This window comes from Haliotis rufescens, unplaced genomic scaffold (genome assembly GCF_023055435.1).
Source record: "Haliotis rufescens isolate VD_foot unplaced genomic scaffold, xgHalRufe1.0.p SCAF_51, whole genome shotgun sequence".
Taxonomy (NCBI): domain Eukaryota; kingdom Metazoa; phylum Mollusca; class Gastropoda; order Lepetellida; family Haliotidae; genus Haliotis; species Haliotis rufescens.
Genome location: NW_025964235.1, coordinates 2,171,185 through 2,198,613, shown reverse-complemented (window position 1 = coordinate 2,198,613; position 27,429 = coordinate 2,171,185). Strand labels below are relative to the sequence as shown.

At 44.8% G+C, this 27,429-nt stretch overlaps 1 protein-coding gene across 3 annotated transcripts in view; it reads left to right on the top strand.

Moving 5' to 3' along the window:
• Positions 1–27,429, top strand: part of LOC124127167 (muscle-specific protein 300 kDa-like) — a 270,673-nt gene that overhangs the window by 205,382 nt on the left and 37,862 nt on the right. For all 3 annotated transcript variants that reach the window (XM_048384845.1, XM_048384846.1, XM_048384847.1), the window contains 10 exons: positions 3,241–3,546; positions 8,052–8,366; positions 12,444–12,917; positions 15,369–15,440; positions 19,027–19,230; positions 20,118–20,300; positions 21,703–21,867; positions 22,721–23,068; positions 24,319–24,537; positions 24,733–25,017. In XM_048384845.1, the coding sequence (XP_048240802.1) occupies positions 3,241–3,546; positions 8,052–8,366; positions 12,444–12,917; positions 15,369–15,440; positions 19,027–19,230; positions 20,118–20,300; positions 21,703–21,867; positions 22,721–23,068; positions 24,319–24,537; positions 24,733–25,017 (2,571 nt within the window). The remainder of the gene's footprint in view (positions 1–3,240; positions 3,547–8,051; positions 8,367–12,443; positions 12,918–15,368; positions 15,441–19,026; positions 19,231–20,117; positions 20,301–21,702; positions 21,868–22,720; positions 23,069–24,318; positions 24,538–24,732; positions 25,018–27,429) is intronic.

Genomic DNA, 27,429 nt, shown 5'->3' with positions numbered 1-27,429 from the left:
TTGTTTGTTTATATATGAAAATAGTAGCATGTAACAGATCCTCTATGTCCTTAAACCTTGTTAATATTTATTCCTATAAAGTAAATCCAGTCCTATGTCCCTGATTCCTCCAAGCCTGCATTCCTCTGTTTGTGATATGACATGATCCCAAGCTGATTGCCCCATGAAGCATGGTGTTTTGTGTCCGGGGTTATATCTGCTGTTGTACAATGTGTCTAATGATGCGTGTCACCGCCTCCTGGCTTGTCGTGCAAGGGAGATCCTCCCTGCCCCTGTGTCGGGCATAATGGCACATTGCGTGCCTACCTCTTGTCAAACTGTCCGAGCAGGGGCTGTCATTGTAGTTTGTCAGTGGGGTTAAATGCCCGAGTCAAAGATTTGTCAGGTACAGGTGGTACCAGTGATGGCGTGTCGTGAATGTAGGTGAATTGTGGGGAGGGACAGAACTTGGTTTTATTCCACCTTTATTCTGTCCCTGACACAAACTACATAGCTGAGGGACCAAACGATTGTGTAAATTCCAGCCCAAGTGAAATATCTCTTCATGCCATACTAAATGTCGTATTTAGGTGAACAATCTTGTTTCAAAAACATGTCAGTTTCACAAAATTGCACAAATTGAAAACTGTCAACAATGGTATTAAAGTAGACATGTTACTAAAATATTTTTAAAAATCTGTTTATGATTTGATATCAATTGTTCGGCCACCAAGACGGCCGGGAAGAAGAAAATGTCAACACAGAAGATGCCAGAGCATCACGTAGGAGTATAATTCATGTACAGACTGAACAAATTCATGTAACCACCCAACACAGTTCAGGGCTCGATGTAGCAGTGTCAACATGCACCAGTGCATCAAGCATTGCACCCACGGTGCTTTATAAGGTTCGGATCAATCCTTCAGCAATATGTCCGGATTTTAGAAATAATTATTCAATAATGACAGAACCAAAATTTCATCAAAGATACATTTGTTGATTATGATAGAACTTTTGTCATGAAGAGAAAATTCCAGTGGGGACACATACTGGATTAGTTCCCGTTATTTTGTGTCTTCTTTTTTCGTCCCCCTCCAAGACCACACACTTCTTTTTGGACTGCCCCATCAAGAAAACCCCTCTTTTAGACAGTTTTTTAGTATCAATACGACATTCACCACAGAAGGACAAACACACCAACATGTTTTGAGGCCAACCAGTAAGGGAACTAATATTCTGGAAATTTTACACCCTGGAACCAAATGATAGACATGGACAATAAGTTCAGATTTATAGGGGTGCCGGTAGTGCCAGTGATGTTGGTCGTGAATGTAGGTTAACTGTAGGGGAAGGCGTGGAGGGGGACCGGTAGTGCCAGTGATGTTGGTTATGAATGTAGGTGAACTGTAGGGGAAGGCGTGGAGGGGGACCGGTAGTGCCAGTGATGTTGGTCGTGAATGTAGGTGAACTGTAGGGAGAGGCGTGGAGGGGGACCGGTAGTGCCAGTGATGTTGGTCGTGAATGTAGGTGAACTGTAGGGGAAGGCGTGGAGGGGGACCGGTAGTGCCAGTGATGTTGGTCGTGAATGTAGGTGAACTGTAGGGAGAGACGTGGAGGGGGACCGGTAGTGCCAGTGATGTTGGTCGTGAATGTAGGTGAACTGTAGAGAGAGGCGTGGAGGGGGACCGGTAGTGCCAGTGATGTTGGTCGTGAATGAAGGTGAACTGTAGGGGGAGGCGTGTAGGGTGACCGGTAGTGCCAGTGATGTTGGTCGTGAATGTAGGTGAACTGTAGGGGGAGGCGTGGAGGGGGACCGGTAGTGCCAGTGATGTTGGTCGTGAATGTAGGTGAACTGTAGGGGGAGGCGTGGAGGGGGACCGGTAGTGCCAGTGATGTTGGTCGTGAATGTAGGTGAACTGTAGGGGGAGGCGTGTAGGGTGACCGGTAGTGCCAGTGATGTTGGTCGTGAATGTAGGTGAACTGTAGGTGGAGGTGGACCGGTAGTGCCAGTGATGTTGGTCGTGAATGTAGATGAACTGTAGGGGAGGCATGGAGGGGGACTGGTAGTGCCAGTGATGTTGGTTATGAATGTAGGTGAACTGTAGGGGGAGGCGTGGAGGGGGACCGGTAGTGCCAGTGATGTTGGTTATGAATGTAGGTGAACTGTAGGGAGAGGCTTGGAGGGGGACCGGTAGTGCAAGTGATGTTGGTTATGAACGTAGGTGAACTGTAGGGAGAGGCGTCGAGGGGGACCGGTAGTGCCAGTGATGTTGGTCGTGAATGTAGGTGAACTGTAGGGAGAGGCGTGGAGGGGGACCGGTAGTGCCAGTGATGTTGGTCGTGAATGTAGGTGAACTGTAGGGGGAGGCGTGTAGGGTGACCGGTAGTGCCAGTGATGTTGGTCGTGAATGTAGGTGAACTGTAGGGGAAGGCGTGGAGGGGGACCGGTAGTGCCAGTGATGTTGGTTATGAATGTAGGTGAACTGTAGAGAGAGGCGTGGAGGGGGACCGGTAGTGCCAGTGATGTTGGTCGTGAATGTAGGTGAACTGTAGGGAGAGGCGTGGAGGGGGACTGGTAGTGCCAGTGATGTTGGTCGTGAATGTAGGTGAACTGTAGGTGGAGGCGTGGAGGGGGACCGGTAGTGCCAGTGATGTTGGTCGTGAATGTAGGTGAACTGTAGGGGAAGGCGTGGAGGGGGACCGGTAGTGCCAGTGATGTTGGTCGTGAATGTAGGTGAACTGTAGGGGGAGGCGTGGAGGGGGACCGGTAGTGCCAGTGATGTTGGTCGTGAATGTAGGTGAACTGTAGGGGAAGGCGTGGAGGGGGACTGGTAGTGCCAGTGATGTTGGTCGTGAATGTAGGTGAACTGTAGGGGAAGGCGTGGAGGGGGACTGGTAGTGCCAGTGATGTTGGTCGTGAATGTAGGTGAACTGTAGGGGAAGGCGTGGAGGGGGACCGGTAGTGCCAGTGATGTTGGTCGTGAATGTAGGTGAACTGTAGAGAGAGGCGTGGAGGGGGACCGGTAGTGCCAGTGATGTTGGTCGTGAATGTAGGTGAACTGTAGGGAGAGGCATGGAGGATCAGGACATGGAGCTATATATTTGGTCTCCTTCTGGAGGAACTCACTGCCATGTACATATAGGTTTCTGCTGTGTCCTGAACTCCACAGATCCACCGACTCCTACGCTGTTGATGTACATGTATATGTGTTGTGATGTGATGCCGGTATGCTGTCAGACATGCTGTTGTTGTTGCCATAGCGACTGTCGGGGGAGTCCACACAGAGCCAGGCTCATCTGCGAAGTCTCCATGTGACCTTGAAACAGCTCAGTCAGTTCAGCGACACCTCCTCGGCCGCCGCCCAGCTGGATACCATGTCACAGAGGATGTCAAGGGTGTCCGTCACAGTGCAGGACCGTCTGTCCACGTTGGAGGACACACATGCCCGTATCGAAGAGTATGAGACAGAACTCTCGGACATCACACGCTGGCTGGAGCAGACACGAGCACAACTGGCGGACCGGGATCCACCGCTGGATGTCAAGGCCCATCTTGCTGGTAGTGAGGTATGTCAGCAGTTATGTTAAGAAAGATAAATGTCTAAGTAAGTAGGACCTCGTCTTTTCAGTATTAGGGTCCAAGTTAGAAGGACTCTGTCTCTGGAATTGGAATCCAAGTTAGTTGGACTATGTCATGTCAGTATTGAGGTCCAAGTTAAATGGACTCTGTCTTGTTGGCATTGTGTTGGAAGTGTTGAGGTACAAGTCCGATGGACCCTGTCTTGTCAATATTGGGGTCTGAATCAGATGGACCCTGTTTTGGAAGTATTGAGGTCCAAATATTGCGTCCAAGTTAGATGTAAGTCATCAATTGCTCATCATGTTTATTCATCAAATGTAGAAAAAATTGCTTTTACAGACAAACTCTTAATTTACAAGCAGTAGTTATTAATGTAACTTCACTTGAATTCTGTTTTGTAATTTTGGCTAGTTGTAGTCAGTATTGTTCTGGTTGTAGTCAGTATTGTTCTGGTTGTAGTGAGTATTGTTCTGGTTGTAGTGAGTATTGTTCTGGCTGTAGTGAGTATTGTTCTGGTTGTAGTCAGTATTGTTCTGGTTGTAGTGAGTATTGTTCTGGCTGTAGTGAGTATTGTTCTGGCTGTAGTGAGTATTGTTCTGGCTGTAGTCAGTATTGTTCTGGTTTTAGTCAGTATTGTTCTAGTTGTAGTCAGTATTGTTCTGGTTGTAGTGAGTAGTGTTCTGGCTGTAGTCAGTATTGTTCTGGCTGTAGTCAGTATTGTTCTGGTTGTAGTCAGTATTGTTCTGGTTGTAGTCAGTATTGTTCTGGTTGTAGTGAGTATTGTTCTGGTTGTAGTCAGTATTGTTCTGGTTGTAGTCAGTATTGTTCTGGCTGTAGTCAGTATTGTTCTGGTTGTAGTCAGTATTGTTCTGGTTGTAGTGAGTATTGTTCTGGTTGTAGTCAGTATTGTTCTGGTTGTAGTGAGTATTGTTCTAGTTGTAGTCAGTATTGTTCTGGTTGTAGTCAGTATTGTTCTGGTTGTAGTGAGTATTGTTCTGGCTGTAGTGAGTATTGTTCTGGTTGTAGTGAGTATTGTTCTGGCTGTAGTCAGTATTGTTCTGGTTTTAGTCAGTATTGTTCTAGTTGTAGTCAGTATTGTTCTGGTTGTAGTGAGTAGTGTTCTGGCTGTAGTCAGTATTGTTCTGGCTGTAGTCAGTATTGTTCTGGTTGTAGTCAGTATTGTTCTGGTTGTAGTCAGTATTGTTCTGGTTGTAGTCAGTATTGTTCTGGTTGTTGTGAATAGCGTTCTGGTTGTAGTCAGTATTGTTCTGGTTGTAGTCAGTATTGTTCTGGTTGTAGTGAGTATTGTTCTGGTTGTAGTGAGTATTGTTCTGGCTGTAGTGAGTATTGTTCTGGCTGTAGTCAGTATTGTTCTGGTTTTAGTCAGTATTGTTCTAGTTGTAGTCAGTATTGTTCTGGTTGTAGTGAGTAGTGTTCTGGCTGTAGTCAGTATTGTTCTGGCTGTAGTCAGTATTGTTCTGGTTGTAGTCAGTATTGTTCTGGTTGTAGTCAGTATTGTTCTGGTTGTAGTCAGTATTGTTCTGGTTGTAGTCAGTATTGTTCTAGTTGTAGTCAGTATTGTTCTGGCTGTAGTCAGTATTGTTCTGGTTGTAGTCAGTATTGTTCTGGCTGTAGTCAGTATTGTTCTGGTTGTAGTGAGTATTGTTCTGGTTGTAGTCAGTAGTGTTCTGACTGTAGTGAGTATTGTTCTGGCTGTAGTCAGTATTGTTCTGGTTGTAGTGAGTATTGTTCTGGTTGTAGTGAGTATTGTTCTGGTTGTAGTGAGTATTGTTCTGGTTGTAGTCAGTATTGTTCTGGTTGTAGTCAGTATTGTTCTGGTTGTAGTGAGTATTGTTCTGGTTGTAGTGAGTATTGTTCTGGTTGTAGTGAGTATTGTTCTGGTTGTAGTCAGTATTGTTCTGGTTGTAGTCAGTATTGTTCTGGTTGTAGTCAGTATTGTTCTGGTTGTAGTCAGTATTGTTCTGGTTGTAGTCAGTATTGTTCTGGTTGTAGTGAGTATTGTTCTGGTTGTAGTCAGTATTGTTCTGGCTGTAGTGAGTATTGTTCTGGTTGTAGTGAGTATTGTTCTGGCTGTAGTGAGTATTGTTCTGGCTGTTGTGAGTAGTTTTCTGGCTGTAGTGAGTATTGTTCTGGCTGTAGTGAGTATGTCGAATGTGTGGAGAGCTGTTTGAGTGCAGGGGGTTGTGGCTGGAGTGTTTCCCCAACAGCCGACAACATGGGTCAAGTGTTCAATACAACACTGCCCTCTGTACATATATATTCACAGAATGTGCCTGAGACATTGCTGGTCCATGGCTACTGCAGTGTAGAACAATAATTCTTCGTGTTTGTGAAGTGAGATCAGTGCGCTTGGTGTGTTTCTTTCTGGATAATCCTGGCTGATAACACCACATGATTGGTGGTAGTGGAAGGAGAGTCCTGCTGCAGTGGGAGGTGCGGTTTGACATTCCTCCGTTGCTGGTCTGAAGTGCCAGGATGTCTAGAGTAAACACTGCCAGCTAAATGTCATTAAACATGCCTTGGGCGACTATATGACACTACTGCATGTAGTGTGGCTGTGGTGTGCTGACTCGGCACTTCACCTTCCTGGGACAGTGTAATGTTGAGTGGATGTTCCATCATGGGAGATCAGCGATCAGAAGTATGTGCCGATGCTTTCCCCAACAATGTCAATACAACAGGTCTTTGAACAAACACATGGCCTCCCTCATGAAGAACAACAACCTACCTTGACTGAAGACTTCGATGCTTGCACAATGACAGCACTGATTCAGCTGAATGGAAAGACTTGGATTGTATCAGGAGATGGTGGGCTTCCGTGTCTACAAAACAAAATCACTCTCAGAAAATCTGAATAATTTGTGCTTAGACCTTTACATGTAATTCCTTCAGTCCAGACTGCAGGTGAACCTAGCAGGACTGTGTATTATTAGTTATGGTGTCTTTAGTTGCCGTGTACCGTGTCATATTAGGTCAGCAGAACAAATATTGGCAGGGGCGTGTTCCAAGTCCAATATATTTCTGCTAGCCTAATATGACACCACATACAACAAATAGCAAATTTATAATGCCAAAAAGTTTACACTATTTGGTATCTTTATCACACTTACACACCGATATAAATGACAGGACCACTTTAATGTAAACACAAATATTAACAATGGTTTATACAAGGCACTAAATGTGTACATTTAAACAAGTACATGTATTATAACTAAAATGGATAGAATTATTATAGAATCGCCTGCATGTTATCAGACATCTGAGGGCCACTGTAACTTCATAGCAGTCTGCTTTTCCCTAACGATGGGCTGCTATCTAATCTATTGCTATGTGACGTCATTGGCATCACGTTTCTTGTTTGTGAACAATATTATGTTCTATGACGCTGCTCAGTGTAAATCAGTAACCTCCACTTGAGTTTTTTTTCTCTATAATTGTTATTAATAAAGTCACAAATATGGTTATTTTACAAAATAATGTCCTTGCATCTCACAATTAATGATATTAAAACACAAAACATAGTCAAATAACAAATTCCTGTTCCAGAATTTTCATGTGTAATATGTGAGAATGTTGATGGAAAATCCCAAATGGCTGTTACTGACGGTATACAGTCTCTTATTATACCTCCATGTCAGAATGATGAGATCTGATTGGTCCACATGATGATAAAATACTGTATAGCCCATCTTGGAGGGTAATAAATTTCTCAGCGGGAGAATAACTCTCTTATACACTGAGCACTACAGGCTGCACATGCATTTCTGAGAGACAGAATAAATCCCTAATACCCCGCTTTAAAGCAAAAATCTGCACACTTTTTCCGAGTCAATGGAAGTCACGTGACATAGCACCAGCTAACCTCAGCTCAATCAAACAGCTGTTTTCTATCAATTTGGAATTTATTTGAATTATTTTACAGCATCATATTAAAACATGTCGGTAAGATAAATTCATTGTAGCAGGATCACTCGGGGTACCTGGAGTTTTATGAGTCCAACGTTAAGTATTTTACCACCCACCTCCAGCTCGTGGGACGTGGGACTCAAATGGGATTAGTAGTTCTGCTTTCTGATGGGTCAATCTCACTTTGAGGCATAATAATGCGGGATAGAGTTGACTTTAAGAACAAACTCCAAGGGGGTAAAAAATAAATTTGGCCCAACTGCTAAAACCTGATTGTCTGTCTGGTGGATGTTGGATGTGCTGTCTGTCTTGTTGCCCCGTTGTTGGCCTTGTGGGATGTAGACCCGGTGCAATACACGATAATATGTACTTACCTGTAGGGAAGGTGCCAATGTTCGACAACTCCGCCAATGGGCAGGCTCATTAAGGCAAATATCTTAAACAAGGTGTTGAGATAGGGGAGTCTCAACTAGCAGGTTTCCCTGTAAAGGTTTGTATGTAAACCCTGAGATGGGGATGTCTGTTCTGTGACCCAGATTATTGTCACTGACTTTTGTTTCAGCAACTACTTCAAGAGCTGGGAGCCCAGAAGTCGCGGGCTCAGATGCTCCTCCAGCGATACAATGATCTGAGATCCATGGCGGAGGTGTCCACACCCTCTGTCGGCTCACGGCTGCTTGGCGACATCGGACAGCTGGAGGACGCAGCTGCAGAACAGTGCGACCAGCTGCGCAATGTTGTGCAGGAACAGGATCGGAATGATTCCGAGATAAAACAGCTCAATGACGCTATCGGCGAAGCACAAGAAAAACTGCTGGCATCACCAGTCCTTGCCTCCAGCGTGGATACACTGAAACAACAGATAGCTGAACATGACGTACGTAGACTGACTGCAGACACATGGGCAGTCACGTGACACCAGATTCATACCCACGTCCCGACACTAACACACACCTCACCCACTGACTCTATCCTCATCTAACCCAGAGTTTAGTAACTAACACTTGCCCTACTCTGTGTCTGCCCTATATTGAGTCACTCTAACAAAATTGTACAATTTCATGGTTTGGTTGGAAAATATCACTTCCTTTTATGAGACCATGCACAACACACTGAATCGGTTTCACATCTTTTTCATTTCATTTATCAATAATATTTTTATAGCACATTAAAATATCCCTTTTCTAATACCATCAAATGATGTTTGATTAATGACTTTGTTTTTCATGCACCAGTTTTTACCTTTGTTAAAGAAGGATTTTCTTCAATCAATATAATGTAATGTCTGTTTCATCTAAATTATATAGTGATAACAAACAACATTGAAGCATTCATAAAATCTACCATCACTTCTGTATGATACAGTGAAACAGTGCTATGTCTGCCTACTGTTTGCCATGTCTGACTGTATATACCTGTATACCTATATATCTACTGTTTGCCATGTCTGACTGTATATACCTGTATACCTATATATCTACTGTTTGCCATGTCTGACTGTATATACCTGTATACCTATATATCTACTGTTTGCCATGTCTGACTGTGTATACCTGTATACCTGTATACCTATATATCTACTGTTTCCCTTGTCTGACTGTGTATACCTGTATACCTGTATACCTGTATACCTATATACCTATATATCTACTGTTGCTGTGCCTGCTTGTCATCTGAAGCGTGGCTTGTGCTGGTACTGTGTATCTTGTGTTGCATCCTGCCACTGTATAGCTGCTTTGTACGATGTATCCTGTCTGTAGTTAGGCCTGTCAAGCCTCCTCCTGTACACCTGCAGGTGTGTCAACTGAGTGTCCTACCTGCCTGTAGTTAGGCCTGTCAAGCCTCCTCCTGTACACCTGCAGGTGTGTCAACTGAGTGTCCTACCTGCCTGTCCGAGACACATCTGGATCCTTGTCTGGTATTCGCTGTATTTAATTCTCTGTTTCTACTGATCAGTTGGTTCCATGCAACAATTCCTTTTGTGAAGCTCACCTGGTTGTACTAACAAATTACCCATGATTCCTCTGTGAAGCTCACCTGGTTGTACTAACAAATTACCCATGATTCTTCTGTGAAGCTCACCTGGTTGTACTAACAAATTACTCATGATTCCTGTGGGAAGCTCACCTGGGCTGACTACTGCCTGTCTCTGCTACCCTCACTCTACCAACTCCGATGTAGTAGATGGTGTTGCTGCTGCAGTTGGGTAGATGTGAATTTGATGTCTACCATGACTGACTGTGTATCTGTTGCCAGCCTTGCAAACCACGTTTGCCGTACGCCACGTCCAGGTCTCTCACATCTCATGTAGTTGGTGTTTCAGGACAGGCGTGATCTGGACAGGTGGATGCCTACTGGCTCAGTAGACCTTGAGGGAAGTAGGGGGATGTTGTAGGAATGTTGTAGGAATGTTGTACATGGGTTGTAGGGATGTTATAGACTGGTTGTTAGGGGTGTTATAGACTGGTTGTTAGGGATGTTATAGACTGGTTGATAGGGGTGTTATAGACTGGTTGTTAGGGATGTTATAGACTGGTTGTTAGGGGTGTTATAGACTGGTTGTAGGGGTGTTATAGACTGGTTGTAGGGGTGTTATTGACTGGTTGTAGGGATGTTATAGACTTGTTGTAGGGATGTTATAGACTTGTTGTAGGGATGTTATAGACTTGTGGTAGGGATGTTATAGACTGGTTGTAGGGGTGTTATAGACTGGTTGTAGGGATGTTATAGACTGGTTGTAGGGGTGTTATTGACTGGTTGTAGGGATGTTATAGACTTGTTGTAGGGGTGTTATTGACTGGTTGTAGGGGTGTTATAGACTGGTTGTAGGGGTGTTATAGACTGGTTGTAGGGGTGTTATTGACTGGTTGTAGGGGTGTTATTGACTGGTTGTAGGGGTGTTATAGACTGGTTGTAGGGATGTTATAGACTGGTTGTAGGAATGCTGTACATGGGTTGTGGGGATGTTATAGACTGGTTGTAGGGATGTTATAGACTGGTTGTAGGGATGTTATAGACTGGTTGTAGGGATGTTATAGACTAGTTGTAGGAATGTTGTACATTGGTTGTGGGGATGTTATAGACTGGTTGTAGGGATGTTATAGACTGGTTGTAGGGATGTTATAGACTTGCGGTAGGGATGTTAGAGACTGGTTGTAGGGATGTTATAGACTGGTTGTAGGAATGTTATAGACTGGTTATAGGGATGTTATAGACTTGTTGTAGGGGTGTTATAGACTGATCGTAGGGATTTTGTCACAGATGATGTCAACTGAAATGTACACGGAGGAAGATACACCAGGCTGCTTGTAGAGTAGTGTTGTCATGTGTGTGTGCTGCAGTTAGGATGAAATGTGTATAGATGCAGAACTAGCAGTGCGTCGTCAGTGTAGTCGAAGTTAGCTAGGCTGCCTACTGCACTGTGCAGGTTGGAGAGATTTAAGAAGCAAGATGTGTACCAGGTGTAGGTGCCACCATTGTAGTCATGACCTTGGTAGTCTCATTGGTCTACAGAGGTCCGGTATACTGAGGTCAAAACCAAATTTGCATTGATCTCTAGAAGGTATTTTTTTATTATTACATCTCTTATGGGTTCAAGCCTTGCATTAAAATGTCATCCTTTGTTTTGGGGTAGACAAAGTTTATTTGAGCTATCCTGCAATTCTTTGACTTCATTGCAAAGATGTTAGTGTAGGTGAGCACTGTTTTACTGAACCTCTCGGACAATTGACACATGATGGCACCTTGTCTCCTGCATGTTGTGTTGTTTTTGTCGCATGTCATGCACCTGTGTAGGTATGTCCTGCCAGTATCAGCCTGCATCAGTGGCCTCTGTAGTCTGGTGTGGCACTGGCACAGGACACACCTAAAGCTGACTTAAACCACAAGCACATTACTGAGTTTTGTCTTCCTCTTCTTCAGTAGTTGTAGTGCCAACATCACTCTGTGGAAGAACACACAATGGTGCAATGGTTGCTGTGTTATTCCTCAATGTAGGGACACTGACGAATGTAGGGCCACCGATGAATGTAGGGACACTGATGAATGTAGGGACAGTGATGAATGTAGGGACACTGACGAATGTAGGGCCACCGATGAATGTAGGGACACTGATGAATGTAGGGACAGTGATGAATGTAGGGACACTGATGAATGTAGGGACAGTGACGAATGTAGGGACAGTGACGAATGTAGGGACACTGATGAATGTAGGGACAGTTACGAATGTAGGGACACTGATGAATGTAGGGACACTGATGAATGTAGGGACACTGATTAATGTAGGGACAATGATGAATGTAGGGACACTGATGAATGTAGGGACACTGATTAATGTAGGGACACTGACGAATGTAGGGACACTGATGAATGTAGGGACACTGACGAATGTAGGGACACTGATGAATGTAGGGACACTGATGAATGTAGGGACACTGATGAATGTAAGGACAATGATGAATGTAGGGACACTGATGAATGTAGGGACACTGATTAATGTAGGGACACTGACGAATGTAGGGACACTGATGAATGTAGGGACACCAATGAATGTAGGGACACTGATGAATGTAGGGCCACCGATGAATGTAGGGACACTGATGAATGTAGAGACACTGATGAATGTAAGGACATCGTTGCATGACTGCCATATCGACTGCTGCTCCTGCATGTTGATGTGTTCGGGTTGCTCGACAATAGAACTATTGTCTAATGAAAGATTAATTGTTTGTTTAATATGTTGATGTTAGAGTAATGTTGATAGGCTGTATGAGAGAATATGATTGTTACCATGTTACAACATGCCAGGGACGATGGCCGTGGTAGAGGTAAGGTGACTCACAACCAGGATGACGAGTTCTCTGATGCCTGATGGGGCAGGAGCTCTCCCCATGTTGAAGCTTGTATGTCTTGCATGTGTCTAACCTGCATGCCTGTCACCCCTGCTTGCTTTCAGACTCTAGCTGCCCAGATTAAGACCTACCAAGCCCGCCTCAGCCAGATCAATGAGAAGAACCGAGGGTTGTCGGAGCGCAGCCTCCAGCGCAGCCCTACTCTAGTCCGCAGACGCTTCCTAATGAACACTAGTGCTGGTAGTAGTGGATTCTCTAGTGCCCACTTCCGCGATCGTAGTTCACCGTATTTCTCGGGAAGTCACTTTGGCTACACAGACAGTATTGAAGACAGTGGTGCTCACATGTCCGACTCTCTCAACACAATGCCCTCCAGTCTCTCCTGGTCATCACTGTCCAACAGATCGGACCGCACATCAACCACAATCCGCAGTGTGGGACGTCCTCGGGAACAGGTAGACAGCTTTGACAGCTTTCGGTCCCAGAGTCTCACCAGCCTCCGTTCTGAGAGAGGCGGACATGGTGGAGAGAGACCATCACCCTTCCAACCAATCAAAAGTCAGAACGACACCGACAAGGTAGCTCGAAGCGTCGCACGACCGCACGATTCTGTCCAAGCACCATCTTCTCTTCGTGTGGCCAAGGGGAGAACACTCTCACCTTACTCTGCTTCTCTGGAATTTGCTTCTCCACTCACAGACTTGCACGCCCGAAGCCGCAGAGCTTACACTCCTCCACGAATGCGCTCGCTCTCTCCTAAACCCTTCTCCTCCTCCTCCTCTGCACGTTCTACTAACACCACCACCAAAAGTGCCCCACGGCGGGTGGGTCTACTGTTTACAATACTCACATAACTGCTTGTGATGGCTTGGTAGTGTCCATGATTGTAGCATTCTGTGATTGGTCACAGAATGCATCAGTCAGGACAGGCTTGCTTTCAGGGGGATGTTCAGTTGGTACCCTGTCTGTCAACAGCTCGTGTGATTCACAGGGCAAAAGTGTACAGAGAAAAGCATTGTGAGTCTATTCAAGTAATGGGTCTGGAGCTTATTCAAGTAATGGGTCTTGTGTCTGTTCAAGTAATGGGTCTGGAGTCTATTCAAGTAATGGGTCTGGTGTCTGTTCAAGTAACAGGTCTGGAGTCTATTAAAGTAATGGGTCTGGAGTCTGTTCAAGTAATGGGTCTGGAGTCTATTCAAGTAATGGGTCTGGTGTCTGTTCAAGTAACAGGTCTGGAGTCTATTCAAGTAATGGGTCTGGAGTCTATTCAAGTAATGGGTCTGGAGTCTGTTCAAGTAATGGGTTTGGAGTCTATTCAAGTAATGGGTCTGGAGTCTGTTCAAGTAACTTGTCTGGAGTCTATTCAAGTTATGGGTCTGGAGTCTGTTCAAGTAATGGGTCTGGAGTCTGTTCAAGTAACAGGTCTGGAGTCTATTCAAGTAACGGGTCTGGAGTCTATTCAAGTAACGGATCTGGAGTCTATTCAAGTAATGGGTCTGGTGTCTATTCAAGTTATGGGTCTGGAGTCTATTCAAGTAATGGGTCTGGAGTCTATTCAAGTAAAGGGTCTGGAGTCTATTCAAGTAATGGGTATGGAGTCTATTCAAGTTATGGGTCTGGTGTCTATTCAAGTAATGGGTCTGGAGTCTATTCAAGTAAAGGGTCTGGAGTCTATTCAAGTAATGGGTCTGGAGTCTATTCAAGTAATGGGTCTGGAGTCTGTTCAAGTAATGGGTTTGGAGTCTGTTCAAGTAATGGGTCTGGAGTCTATTCAAGTAATGGGTCTGGTGTCTGTTCAAGTAACAGGTCTGGAGTCTATTCAAGTAATGGGTCTGGAGTCTATTCAAGTAATGGGTCTGGAGTCTGTTCAAGTAATGGGTTTGGAGTCTGTTCAAGTAACAGGTCTGGAGTCTATTCAAGTAATGGGTCTGGAGTCTATTCAAGTAATGGGTCTGGAGTCTGTTCAAGTAATGGGTTTGGAGTCTATTCAAGTAATGGGTCTGGAGTCTGTTCAAGTAACTGGTCTGGAGTCTATTCAAGTTATGGGTCTGGAGTCTGTTCAAGTAATGGGTCTGGAGTCTGTTCAAGTAACTGGTCTGGAGTCTATTCAAGTTATGGGTCTGGAGTCTATTCAAGTAATGGGTCTGGAGTCTGTTCAAGTAATGGGTTTGGAGTCTATTCAAGTAATGGGTTTGGAGTCTATTCAAGTAATTGGTCTGGCGTCTATTCAAGTAATGGTTTCCTCGAGACTGTGAGGTATCTTTTGGAAAACAATTGCAGCTTACAGCACATATATTAGCTATATTCCACAGTAAATGGCGTGGATGGGTGGGTGCTGCATCATGTGAGGGTGGGGAGATACATTCGGGGAACCAAGGTCAGGTGACAGGTATTTGGAAGACAAGGACACCCTCATTTCAGCAAACTTTAGGACTGGCACAGATTATGACCCATCTATTCTATAATTAGCATCTGATGTTCAGATGTTGCTCAAGTCACATGAATTACACAAACTGTTGACAGACAGACTAGTTACTTACCGACCTTCCCTGTCAACAATGTACTCTACCTTGACTTGATACTAGTTGATTCTGATTGGTCAATCAGAGGTATCAAACCGTTATATTCCTTACTGAAAACCCATGCCACATGACTCAGCACCAAATATATGAGGTTCATTATTGTCATGGTAGAATACAGATCACCTTCCTGTGTTTGAACCTGATATTATGGATTTGATACCTCTAACATATACAGATGTAACCTTGTGCAAACATATCAAGTCAATGATAACATACCTTTAATTTAGAACACTGTTGGTTTTCACCTCCAATCATGAATCTTGAAGCTTGAGATGCGCTTTGTTATTTATATATATGTTTAGTATCCTTAAAGGCTTGATCTACCATCACACTCTTGCATGCTGTGTGTGGCTGGCTTTACTAACATTGTGTGTTGTGTTACAAGTGTGTCGTGTGTTGCAAGTTAGTGGATCACCAGCTAGACTGACACTGTGTCTTGTGATGTAGGTATCCCAAGGCGCAGGACCAGCCTCCCAGTTGGCGGAACTCAACACGTCCTGGGCCAGTCTACAGGAACAGGTAGGACATGATTGTATCTATTTGTGTATCATGATTGTAAGATGGATGGCAGTTGTACATGCAAAAGAAGGTCAGACACTCTTTTGTCCTGTGTCATGGACGGCAGTTGTACGTGCAATAGAAGGTCAGACACTCTTTTGTCCTGTGTCATGGACGGCAGTTGTACATGCAATAGAAGGTCAGACACTCTTTTGTCCTGTGTCATGGACAGCAGTCGTACATGCAATAGAAGGTCAGACACTCTTTTGTCCTGTGTCATGGACGGCAGTTGTACATGCAATAGAAGGTCAGACACTCTTTTGTCCTGTGTCATGGACGGCAGTTGTACATGCAATAGAAGGTCAGACACTCTTTGGTCCTGTGTCATGGATGGCAGTTGTACATGCAATAGAAAGTCAGGCAGTCCTTGGTCCTGTGTCATGGACGGCAGCTGAGAGTGTAATAGAAGGTCAGACAGTCAGCAAGCTTATTGGTCCTGTGTCATGGACGGCAGCTGAGAGTGTAATAGAAGGTCAGACAGTCAGCAAGCTTATTGGTCCTGTGTCATGGACGGCAGCTGAGAGTGTAATAGAAGGTCAGACACTCTTTGGTCCTGTGTCATGGACGGCAGCTGAGAGTGTAATAGAAGGTCAGACACTCTTTGGTCCTGTGTCATGGACGGCAGCTGAGAGTGTAATAGAAGGTCAGACAGTCAGCAAGCTTATTGGTCCTGTGTCATGGACGGCAGCTGAGAGTGTAATAGAAGGTCAGACACTCTTTGGTCCTGTGTCATGGACGGCAGCTGAGAGTGTAATAGAAGGTCAGGCAGTCCTTGGTCCTGTGTCATGGATGGCAGCTGAGAGTGTAATAGAAGGTCAGACAGTCAGCAAGCTTATTGGTCCTGTGTCATGGACGGCAGCTGAGAGAGTAACAGAAGGTCAGGCAGTCAGCAAGCTTATTGGTCCTGTGTCATGGACGGCAGCTGAGAGTGTAATAGAAGGTCAGGCAGTCCTTGGTCCTGTGTCATGGATGGCAGCTGAGAGTGTAATAGAAGGTCAGACAGTCAGCAAGCTTATTGGTCCTGTGTCATGGACGGCAGCTGAGAGAGTAACAGAAGGTCAGACAGTCAGCAAGCTTATTGGTCCTGTGTCATGGACGGCAGCTGAGAGTGTAACAGAAGGTCAGACAGTCAGCAAGCTTATTGGTCCTGTGTCATGGACGGCAGCTGAGAGTGTAACAGAAGGTCAGACAGTCAGCAAGCTTATTGGTCCTGTGTCATGGACGGCAGCTGAGAGAGTAACAGAAGGTCAGACAGTCAGCAAGCTTATTGGTCCTGTGTCATGGACGGCAGCTGAGAGTGTAACAGAAGGTCAGGCAGTCCTTGGTCCTATGTCATGGATGGCAGCTGAGAGTGTAATAGAAGGTCAGACAGTCAGCAAGCTTATTGGTCCTGTGTCATGGAAAGTTAAATGAGTTGACATGCAGATCTGAGCCGTGCATTGCTGAGTTCAGTCAGGCGTGACGCACACCGTTGAGACCTGTAGCTGCAGTGAATGGAGTTGGAACTGTCAGGCTGTCTCTGAAAGCCACCAGCACCGACCTGCGCAGTCTATTGAAGTCAGGCTGTTGTGGTGTATGAAGTAAATGCTTCAATAACAGCAGAGTTGGTCATATGTCAACCATTTAGCAGAGGAGAGCTTATATGAATAACGTGTCCGATATGAAGTGGTTGTGATTGAAAGAGACATAAACGCTGTATGACAAAACATGGCAGTGGAAATGGCATTAGCAAGAGTGTATGGTGGTGGCGGCAGAGTAGGCACACAATGGTATGTTCCAGACAGTATAGGTGTCTGCCGCACCTTCAGTGGCGTCACTAGTCAAGTTGTCACTTGCTTCCGGACCTCATTCCCCTTCTACCTGTCTGATGAGGTAAGCCTACCTGGTCACATTAAACTACAGTCTACCTGGTCATGTTAAACTACAGTCTACCTGGTCACGTTAAACTACTGTCTACCTTGTCACGTTAAACTACTGTCTACCTGGTCACGTTAAACTACAGCCTACCTGGTCATGTTAAACTACTGTCTACCTGGTCACGTTAAACTACTGTCTACCTGGTCACGTTAAACTACTGTCTACCTGGTCACGTTAAACTACAGCCTACCTGGTCACGTTAAACTACTGTCTACCTGGTCATGTTAAACTACTGTCTACCTGGTCACATTAAACTACTGTCTACCTGGTCACGTTAAACTACTGTCTACCTGGTCACGTTAAACTACTGTCTACCTGGTCACGTTAAACTACTGTCTACCTGGTCACATTAAACTACTGTCTACCTGGTCACGTTAAACTACTGTCTACCTGGTCATGTAAAACTACAGTCTACCTGGTCATGTAAAACTACTGTCTACCTGGTCACGTTAAACTACTGTCTACCTTGTCACGTTAAACTACTGTCTACCTGGTCACGTTAAACTACTGTCTACCTTGTCACGTTAAACTACTGTCTACCTGGTCACGTTAAACTACTGTCTACCTTGTCACGTTAAACTACTGTCTACCTTGTCACGTTAAACTACAGTCTACCTGGTCACGTTAAACTACTGTCTACCTGGTCACGTTAAACTACTGTCTACCTGGTCACGTTAAACTACTGTCTACCTTGTCACGTTAAACTACTGTCTACCTTGTCACGTTAAACTACTGTCTACCTGGTCACGTTAAACTACTGTCTACCTTGTCACGTTAAACTACTGTCTACCTTGTCACGTTAAACTACTGTCTACCTTGTCACGTTAAACTACTGTCTACCTGGTCACGTTAAACTACTGTCTACCTGGTCACGTTAAACTACTGTCTACCTTGTCACGTTAAACTACAGCCTACCTGGTCACGTTAAACTACTGTCTACCTGGTCATGTTAAACTACTGTCTACCTCGTCACGTTAAACTACTGTCTACCTGGTCACGTTAAACTACAGCCTACCTGGTCACGTTAAACTACTGTCTACCTGGTCATGTTAAACTACTGTCTACCTGGTCACGTTAAACTACTGTCTACCTGATCATGTTAAACTACGGTCTACCTGGTCATGTTAAACTACTGTGTACCTGGTCATGTTAAACTACAGTCTACCTCGTCACGTTTAACTACTGTCTACCTGGTCATGCCAAACTACTGTCTACCTGGTCATGTTAGTTGGGATCAGACACAATACTTGTGTTTATCGGGATCAGACACAATACTTGTGTTTAGTGGGATCAGTCACAATACTTGTGTTTAGTGGGATCAGTCACAATACTTGGGTTTATCGGGATTAGTCACAAGACTTGTGTTTAGTGGGATCAGTCACAATACTTGTGTTTAGTGGGATCAGTCACAATACTTGTGTTTAGTGGGATCAGTCACAAGACTTGGGTTTAGTGGGATCAGTCACAATACTTGTGTTTAGTGGGATCAGACACAATACTTGTGTTTAGTGGGATCAGTCACAATACTGATGTTTAGTGGGATCAGTCACAATACTTGGGTTTAGTGGGATCAGTCACAAGACTTGGGTTTAGTGGGAGTAGAAGCTGACGTGAGTTTCCCGCCTTGCAGGTTGTAGCCAAGGAGAAGGAGCTGCACAGTGCCCTGCAGCAGCAGGAGGACTACCAACGCTCCGTACAGGAAGTGACAGCTAAGATGGAGCACGCTCAGAAGAGACTTTCCAGCAGGCCACTCAGGCCACCTGATTACTTCGAAAGACAGCAAGGGCCACTCAGGCCACCTGATTACTTCGAAAGACAGCAAGATGATCACAAGGTCAGTCAAGACTGGTGCTCTAGGATGGATTTGGGTAGTCTAGTAGTTAAAGGGTTAATCCTGGTGATCTATGATGGATCGGGGTAGTCTAGTGGTTACAGGGTTAATCCTGTTCGTCTACGATGGATGGGGGTGGTCTAGTGATTACAGGGTTAATCCTGTTGGTCTACGATGGATTGGGGTAGTCTAGTGGTTAAAGAGTTAATCCTGTTGGTCTACGATGGATTGGGGGTAGTCTAGTTGTGAAAGGGTTAATCCTGTTGGTCTATGATGGATGGGGGTAGTATAGTAGTTAAAGGGTTAATCCTGTTGGTCTACGATGAATGGGGGTAGTCTGGTGGTTAAAGGGTTAATCCTGTTGATCTACGATGGATGGGGATGGTCAAGTGGTTAAAGGGTTAATCATGTTGGTCTACGATGGATTGGGGTAGTCTAGTGGTTAAAGGGTTAATCCTGTTGGTCTATGATGGATGGGTGTAGTCTAGTGGTTAAAGGGTTAATCCTTTTGGTCTACGATGGATGGGTGTAGTCTAATGGTTAAAGGGTTAATCCTGTTGGTCTACAATGGATTGGGGGAGTCTAGTGATTAAAGGGTTGATACAACTGGCAACAGGTTAGGTTTGATTGCGGGGCGGTCGGGTAGCCTAGTGGTTAAAGCGTTCGTTGTCACGCTGAAGACCCGGGTTCGATTCCCGACATGGGTACAATGTGTGAAGCCCATTTCTGGTGTCCCCCGCCGTGATATTGCTGGAATATTGCTAAAAGCGGCGTAAAACCAAACTCACTCACTCATTAGTTTGATTGCTGTCAGTCACATGACATTGATTTGCATATCTTCAATAATATAAGGGACTGTTTCCTGTAAAACGCTCTTGATGATGTTCCAGGAAACTCTCTCCGAGATAGATAGTATCAAGAATGACATTATCCAAGTGCGAGAGCAAAGTCGAATGATCCTGGACAAGTCGGATCCTGAAGGTCGTAAGGCCATGGAGGCAACGTTGACAATGCTGACAGACCGAGCTGAGAGCCTGCAGACGATGGCCGGTGATGCGGGCCGCAAACTGCAGGTAGGGGAAGCTGTTTGAATCAATTTTTGGGAGGGGGAGTATATTGTTCTAGTGCTTTGGAGAAGGTCCCCAGTACCTCATGCTCATCTCCCTGTGGGGATTCCAGGTCAGAATAGATACCCAGTACCTCATGCTTGTCTCCTTCTGAGATTCTAGGTCAGAATAGAACCCATGTACCTCATGCTCATCTCCCTGTGGGGATTCCAGGTCAGAATAGATCCCCGGTACCTCATGCTTGTCACCCTGTGGGGATTCCAGGTCAGAGTAGATCCTCATACCCCATGCTCATCTCCCGGTGGGGATTCCAGGTCAGAATAGATCCCCATACCTCATGCTTGTCTCCCTGTGGGGATTCCAGGTCAGAATAGATCCCCAGTACCCCATGCTTGTGTCCCTGTGAGATTTCAGGTCAGAAAAGATCCCCAGTACCCCATGCTTGTCTCCCTCATGCTTGTCTCCCTGTGAGATTCCAGGGCAGAATAGATCCCCAGTACCTCATGCTTGTCTCCCTTTGAGATTCCAGGGCAGAATAGATCCCCAGTACCTCATGCTTGTCTCCCTGTGAGATTCCAGGTCAGAATAGACCCCCAGTACCTCATGCTTGTCTCCCTGTGAGATTCCAGGGCAGAATAGATCCCCAGTACCCCATGCTTGTCTCCCTGTGAGATTCCAGGGCAGAAAAGAACCCCAGTACCCCATGCTTGTCTCCCTGTGAGATTCCAGGTCAGAATAGGTCCCCAGTACCTCATGCTTGTCTCCCTGTGAGATTCCAGGGCAGAAAAGATCCCCAGTACCCCATGCTTGTCTCCCTGTGAGATTCCAGGTCAGAATAGATCCCCAGTACCTCATGCTTGTCTCCCTGTGAGATTCCAGGTCAGAATAGATCCCCAGTACCTCATGCTTGTCTCCCTGTGAGATTCCAGGTCAGAAAAGATCCCCAGTACCTCATGCTTGTCTCCCTGTGAGATTCCAGGGCAGAATAGATCCCCAGTACCTCATGCTTGTCTCCCTGTGAGATTCCAGGGCGGAATAGGTCCCCAGTACCCCATGCTTGTCTCCCTGTGAGATTCCAGGTCAGAATAGATCCCCAGTACCTCATGCTTGTCTCCCTGTGAGATTCCAGGTCAGAATATGTCCCCAGTACCTCATGCTTGTCTCCCTGTGAGATTCCAGGTCAGAATAGATCCCCAGTACCTCATGCTTGTCTCCCTGTGAGATTCCAGGTCAGAATAGATCCCCAGTACCCCATGCTTGTGTCCCTGTGAGATTCCAGGTACCTCATGCTTGTCACTACAATGGTCCAGACAGAGTTATTTACAAGGCTCCCAAGATGTAGTTGGGATATTGCTGATTGAGGTGTTAAACGTAACTCACTCACTCACCTGTAAAACTCTGTTTGCAGGCAGCAGTCAAGGATCAAGAGAAGCACAATATTCTGCTGGAGGCGTACAAGAAACGTGTGAAGGATGTGGAAACCTGGCTGTCAGAAACCAGAACGAGGCATGTGACGACTGCCCTGCCAACTGACACCATGGACGAGCTCCAGGCTGAGATGAGCAGCACCAGGGTGAGTGTAGGGTCATGAGTGTAGGATGCGTCAGTGTACGGCGCGTCAGTGTAGGGCGCATCAGTGTAGGGCACATTAGTGTAGGGCACGTCAGTGTAGAGCGCGTCAGTGTAGGGCGCATTTGTGTAGGGCGCGTCAGTGTTGGGCACGTCAGTGTAGGGCACATTAGTGTAGGGCACATTAGTGTAGGGCGCGTCAGTGTAGGGCACATCAGTGTAGGGCACATTAGTGTAGGGCACGTCAGTGTAGAGCGCATCAGTGTAGGGCGCGTCAGTGTTGGGCACGTCAGTGTAGGGCGGGTCAGTGTAGAGCGCGTCAGCCACCATCCCTCAAGCCCAGTCTAGTTACATTCCCCCCGGTAGGATCAGCAGATGCCAGTCCACATACTGGAATAATACACTAAAAATGTTGCCAGATACAAGCTCAGACAAGTAGATTTTGGCATAGACTGCACCAAGACTGTCTGTACAATCCTACATTTATATACTCAATGCCAAAAGAAATACCATACATGTTTGTTAATATATGAAGACTCATATTTAAGAGATATTAGAGTGGTTTAATGCACAAATCCGACACTCTTGAACGCATCACATGTGACATCATAGATCCATGACTTGAGATGCACCATTTGTCTGATGTAGGATTAGTGTGTAACATTTGGAAATCACGTGCAGCATATTGTGGTGAGAATAAAGTCACACTGTGGTAACACTTGACTGATTGTAAGTTTTGTCATTAATTGGTACACATTAGAAACATCTCTTCTTAACATACATACTTCTCTAAATGTTTCTATGGTTTGCTTTTCTTTTGGCGGTGAGTATACATGCCTTCGTTCTGACTGACACAGGACTCTGTGGAGGAGGTGAACATCCATCTACGGCTCATGTCGGATCTGGCTGTGCAGTGTGATGCTGTGTGTGAGCAGGAGACGCCCACCAGTGCCGAGAAGCTGAGGACACAGCTGGCCAGCCTGCAGAAGCAGCTCGGGGACTTCAAGCTGGAGACCATCGACAAGCAGAGCCAGCTCCGCAGCGCCATCAAGGCTGCAGACAAGAGGCAAAGGGAGATGACCGACTACGAGGACAATGTTCAGAAGCTGCAGCAGTGGATCAGCGACACAAAGCAGATGACTCTCCCAGCCGTCAGGTCTGCAGACTACACCGCCGCGATGCCTGAATGGCAGCGACTCCAACAGGTACTGCCTACATCATCCCGTCTCCCTGGGAAGTCTCTGATGGATGGTTTATACTGCTGGCTGCAGCACATGTACCATCAAATCCCTGTCTCAAAGATTAACTATAATCCTTTATACAAACAAGGAAGGACTTTCTTTATATTCACAGAACGTATCTTTTAAGATAAGTGGAATTATTACCATGAAGATTCTCAAAAACTCCAAGGATTTGCTTGACTTTTTACAAATCTTTTTCTATTTTTAAACTTTGGCAAACTCATGGCAAACTTAATGGAAAAGCTCATTCCTTGATACATGGGTAGAGCCGCAGATAAGCAGCGTATTTGCGTAAAATATCCCCCAAAAATATTCAAAACTCAATTACTTTCAAATTGACTTCAATTAACTTGCATACAGAAACGCATGCATTAAATGAAAAACTCAAATGTATAATAACAACACGCGTGAATACCTAATAAAGCTTTTTCAGCATGCAGACAAAGCAGCTAATTTCCAAGACATAATTACAAGCTAATTTGCTTTCCAAGTCAAACCTATATATTTCGAACAGTTATATACATCTAAAACATTATTTCATTTTTTTAAATCTAAAAATGTTCATTTATTTTGGGAAAAACTGTCAGATAGACTGTCAGGTCCTTCAGATAGACTCTCAGGTCCTTCAGATAGACTGTCAGGTCCTTCAGATAGACTCTCAAGTACTTCAGATAGACTCTCAGGTCCATCAGATAGACCCTCAGGTACTTCAGATAGACCCTCAGGTCCTTCAGATAGACTCTCAAGTCCTTCAGATAGACCCTCAGGTACTTCAGATAGACTCTCAGGTCCATCAGATAGACCCTCAGGTCCTTCAGATAGACTATCAAGTCCTTCAGATAGACTCTCAGGTCCATCAGATAGACCCTCAGGTACTTCAGATAGACCCTCAGGTACTTCAGATAGACCCTCAGGTACTTCAGATAGACTGTCAGGTCCTTCAGATAGACTCTCAAGTCCTTCAGATAGACTCTCAGGTCCATCAGATAGACCCTTAGGTACTTCAGATAGACCCTCAGGTCCTTCAGATAGACCCTCAGGTACTTCAGATAGACTGTCAGGTCCTTCAGATAGACTGTCAGGTCCTTCAGATAGACCCTCAGGTCCTTCAGATAGACTCTCAGGTCCTTCAGATAGACTCTCAGGTCCTTTTGATACATCATCTGTGGGTTCCTTCTTGTGTGTTCTGATGAGCTATGACTTTATTTACCCAGGACTTGACATCTGGACTAGTGGAACATCGCCAGCTTGTCCAGCAGATCTCAGTGACTGGTCAGCGGTCCCGAGACATGGCCTTGATGTCCGATACGTCTGAGCGGGTTGTTCCCGCTGTAGGAGAAGCTGAGCTTCACCTGAGATGGGAGGAACTGCAGAAGGATCTAGCTCAGAAGAAACAGACCCTGGAGGACTTTGTGAAGACGAGAAAACCTGGGGTGAGTACAACACCACGTACACTGGTGTCAGACACACTAGGCCTATGTGGCAGGTTGTTTGTGGTAAGAAGTGAACCCTGGAGAGAGACTGATATAGAGTAGCCGAGTTGTTCCTGCATTCATTGTCATGCAGAGCACAGGTTTGTGTCCTTGTGACTGCCAAATTTCCCAATTAATGTAAATCTCTCACCCCAGGAGCTGCCAGTGACAAGTTTCCGGTGTCAGAGCCTGTCCCCCGGGGTGGATCCGAGCAGGAACCTGGAGGAGATCCGGCAGATTGTGGGTGAGCTGGGTGAGTGCTGGGAGCAGCTCCAGGGACAGGTGGAGGACAGGCAGGTCCGGGTGGAGCAGGCGCTCTCCTTCCAGCACCAGTACCAGCAGGCCCTTCTCACCATCTCCTCCTGGCTCGACTCCGCCCAACACCGCCTCCTCACCCCCGACATAGGGCGCACCACGCAACAACAGCTGCACGAAAACGAGGTCAGTCATCGGATGACAGCATAGATATGCATCACAGATAACACTCAGAAACAAAGTAGAATTTATGGATAACAACTTCTTTACTACTGTAAAGGCCTTTACAGTATTAAAGAAGTTGTTATCCATAAATTGGGTCTACTTTCTCATCCGTCACCATCTAAGTAATGCCTATCAAACAAAACACTCAGAAACATGGGAATGCATCACATATAACACTCAGAAACATGGGAATTGATCACATATAACAGTCAGAAACATGGGAATGCATCACAGATAACACTCAGAAACATGGGAATGCATCAGATATAACAGTCAGAAACATAGGAATGCATCACAGATAACACTCAGAAACATGGGAATGCATCACAAATAACACTCAGAAACATGGGAATGCATCACAGATAACACTCATAAACATGGGAATGCATCACATATAACACTCAGAAACAGGAATACATCACACATAAGTCAGAAACATGGGAATGCATTACATATAACACTCAGAAACATGGGGATGCATCACAGATAACACTCAGAAACATGGGAATGCATCACAGATAACACTCAGAAACATGGGAATGCATCACATATAACACTCAGAAACAGGAATACATCACACATAAGTCAGAAACATGGGAATGCATTACATATAACAGTCAGAAACATAGGAATGCATCACAGATAACACTCAGAAACATGGGAATGCATCACAGATAACACTCAGAAACATGGGAATGGATCACAAATAACACTCAGAAACATGCATCAGATATAACAGTCAGAAACATAGGAATGCATCACATATAACAATCAGAAACATGGGAATGCATCACATATAACACTCAGAAACATGCATCACATATAACACTCAGAAACATAGGAATGCATCACAGATAACACTCAGAAACATGGGAATGCATCACATATAACACTCAGAAACATAGGAATGCATCACAGATAAGTCATAAACATGGGAATGCATCACATATAACACTCAGAAACATGGGGATGCATCACAGATAACACTCAGAAACATGGGAATGCATCACAGATAACACTCAGAAACATGGGAATGGATCACAAATAACACTCAGAAACATGCATCAGATATAACACTCAGAAACATAGGAATGCATCACAGATAACACTCAGAAACATGGGAATGCATCACATATAACACTCAGAAACATGGGAATGCATCACAGATAACACTCAGAAACATAGGAATGGATCACAAAAAACACTCAGAAACATGGGAATGCATCACATATAACACTCAGAAACATGCATCAGATATAACAGTCAGAAACATGGGAATGCATCACAGATAACACTCATAAACATGGGAATGCATCACAAATAACACTCAGAAACATGGGAATGCATCACAGATAACACTCAGAAACATGGGAATGCATCACATATAACACTCAGAAACATAGGAATGCATCACATATAACACTCAGAAACATGGGAATGCATCACATATAACACTCAGAAACATAGGAATGCATCACAGATAACACTAAGAAACATGGGAAAGGATCACAAATAACACTCAGAAACATGGGAATGCATCACAGATAACACTCAGAAACATAGGAATGCATCACAGATAAGTCAGAAACATGGGAATGCATCACATATAACACTCAGAAACATGGGATGCATCACATATAACACTCAGAAACATAGGAATGCATCACAGATAACACTCAGAAACATAGAAACGCATCACAGATAACTCAGAAACATAGGAATGCATCACATATAACACTCAGAAACATAGGAATGCATCACAGATAAGTCAGAAACATGGGAATGCATCACAGATAACACTCAGAAACATGGGGATGCATCACATATAACACTCAGAAACATAGGAATGCATCACAGATAAGTCAGAAACATGGGAATTGATCACATATAACAGTCAGAAACATGGGGATGCATCACATATAACACTCAGAAACATAGGAATGCATCACAGATAAGTCAGAAACATGGGAATGCATCACAGATAACACTCAGAAACATGGGAATGCATCACAGATAACACTCAGAAAGATTTGTTTGCATTGCGTAAATGATAAATACTAACCTTCAGGTATCTGTTAGACATTATAAAGAAAGGGATTTTCAGATTGAAACATCTTTGAAACTTTTCAAAATGATAACATATAAACTTACTACAAGATATCCATCTGAGTTGTCATACATGACCTGTTTTATTCTGATAGCCTTTATTTCATGTCACCTCAGCCTTGTTATGATAGCCTTTATTTCATGTCACCTCAGCCTTGTTATGATAGCCTTTATTTCATGTCACCTCAGCCTTGTTATGATAGCCTTTATTTCATGTCACCTCAGCCTTGTTATGATAGCCTTTATTTAATGTCACCTCAGCCTTGT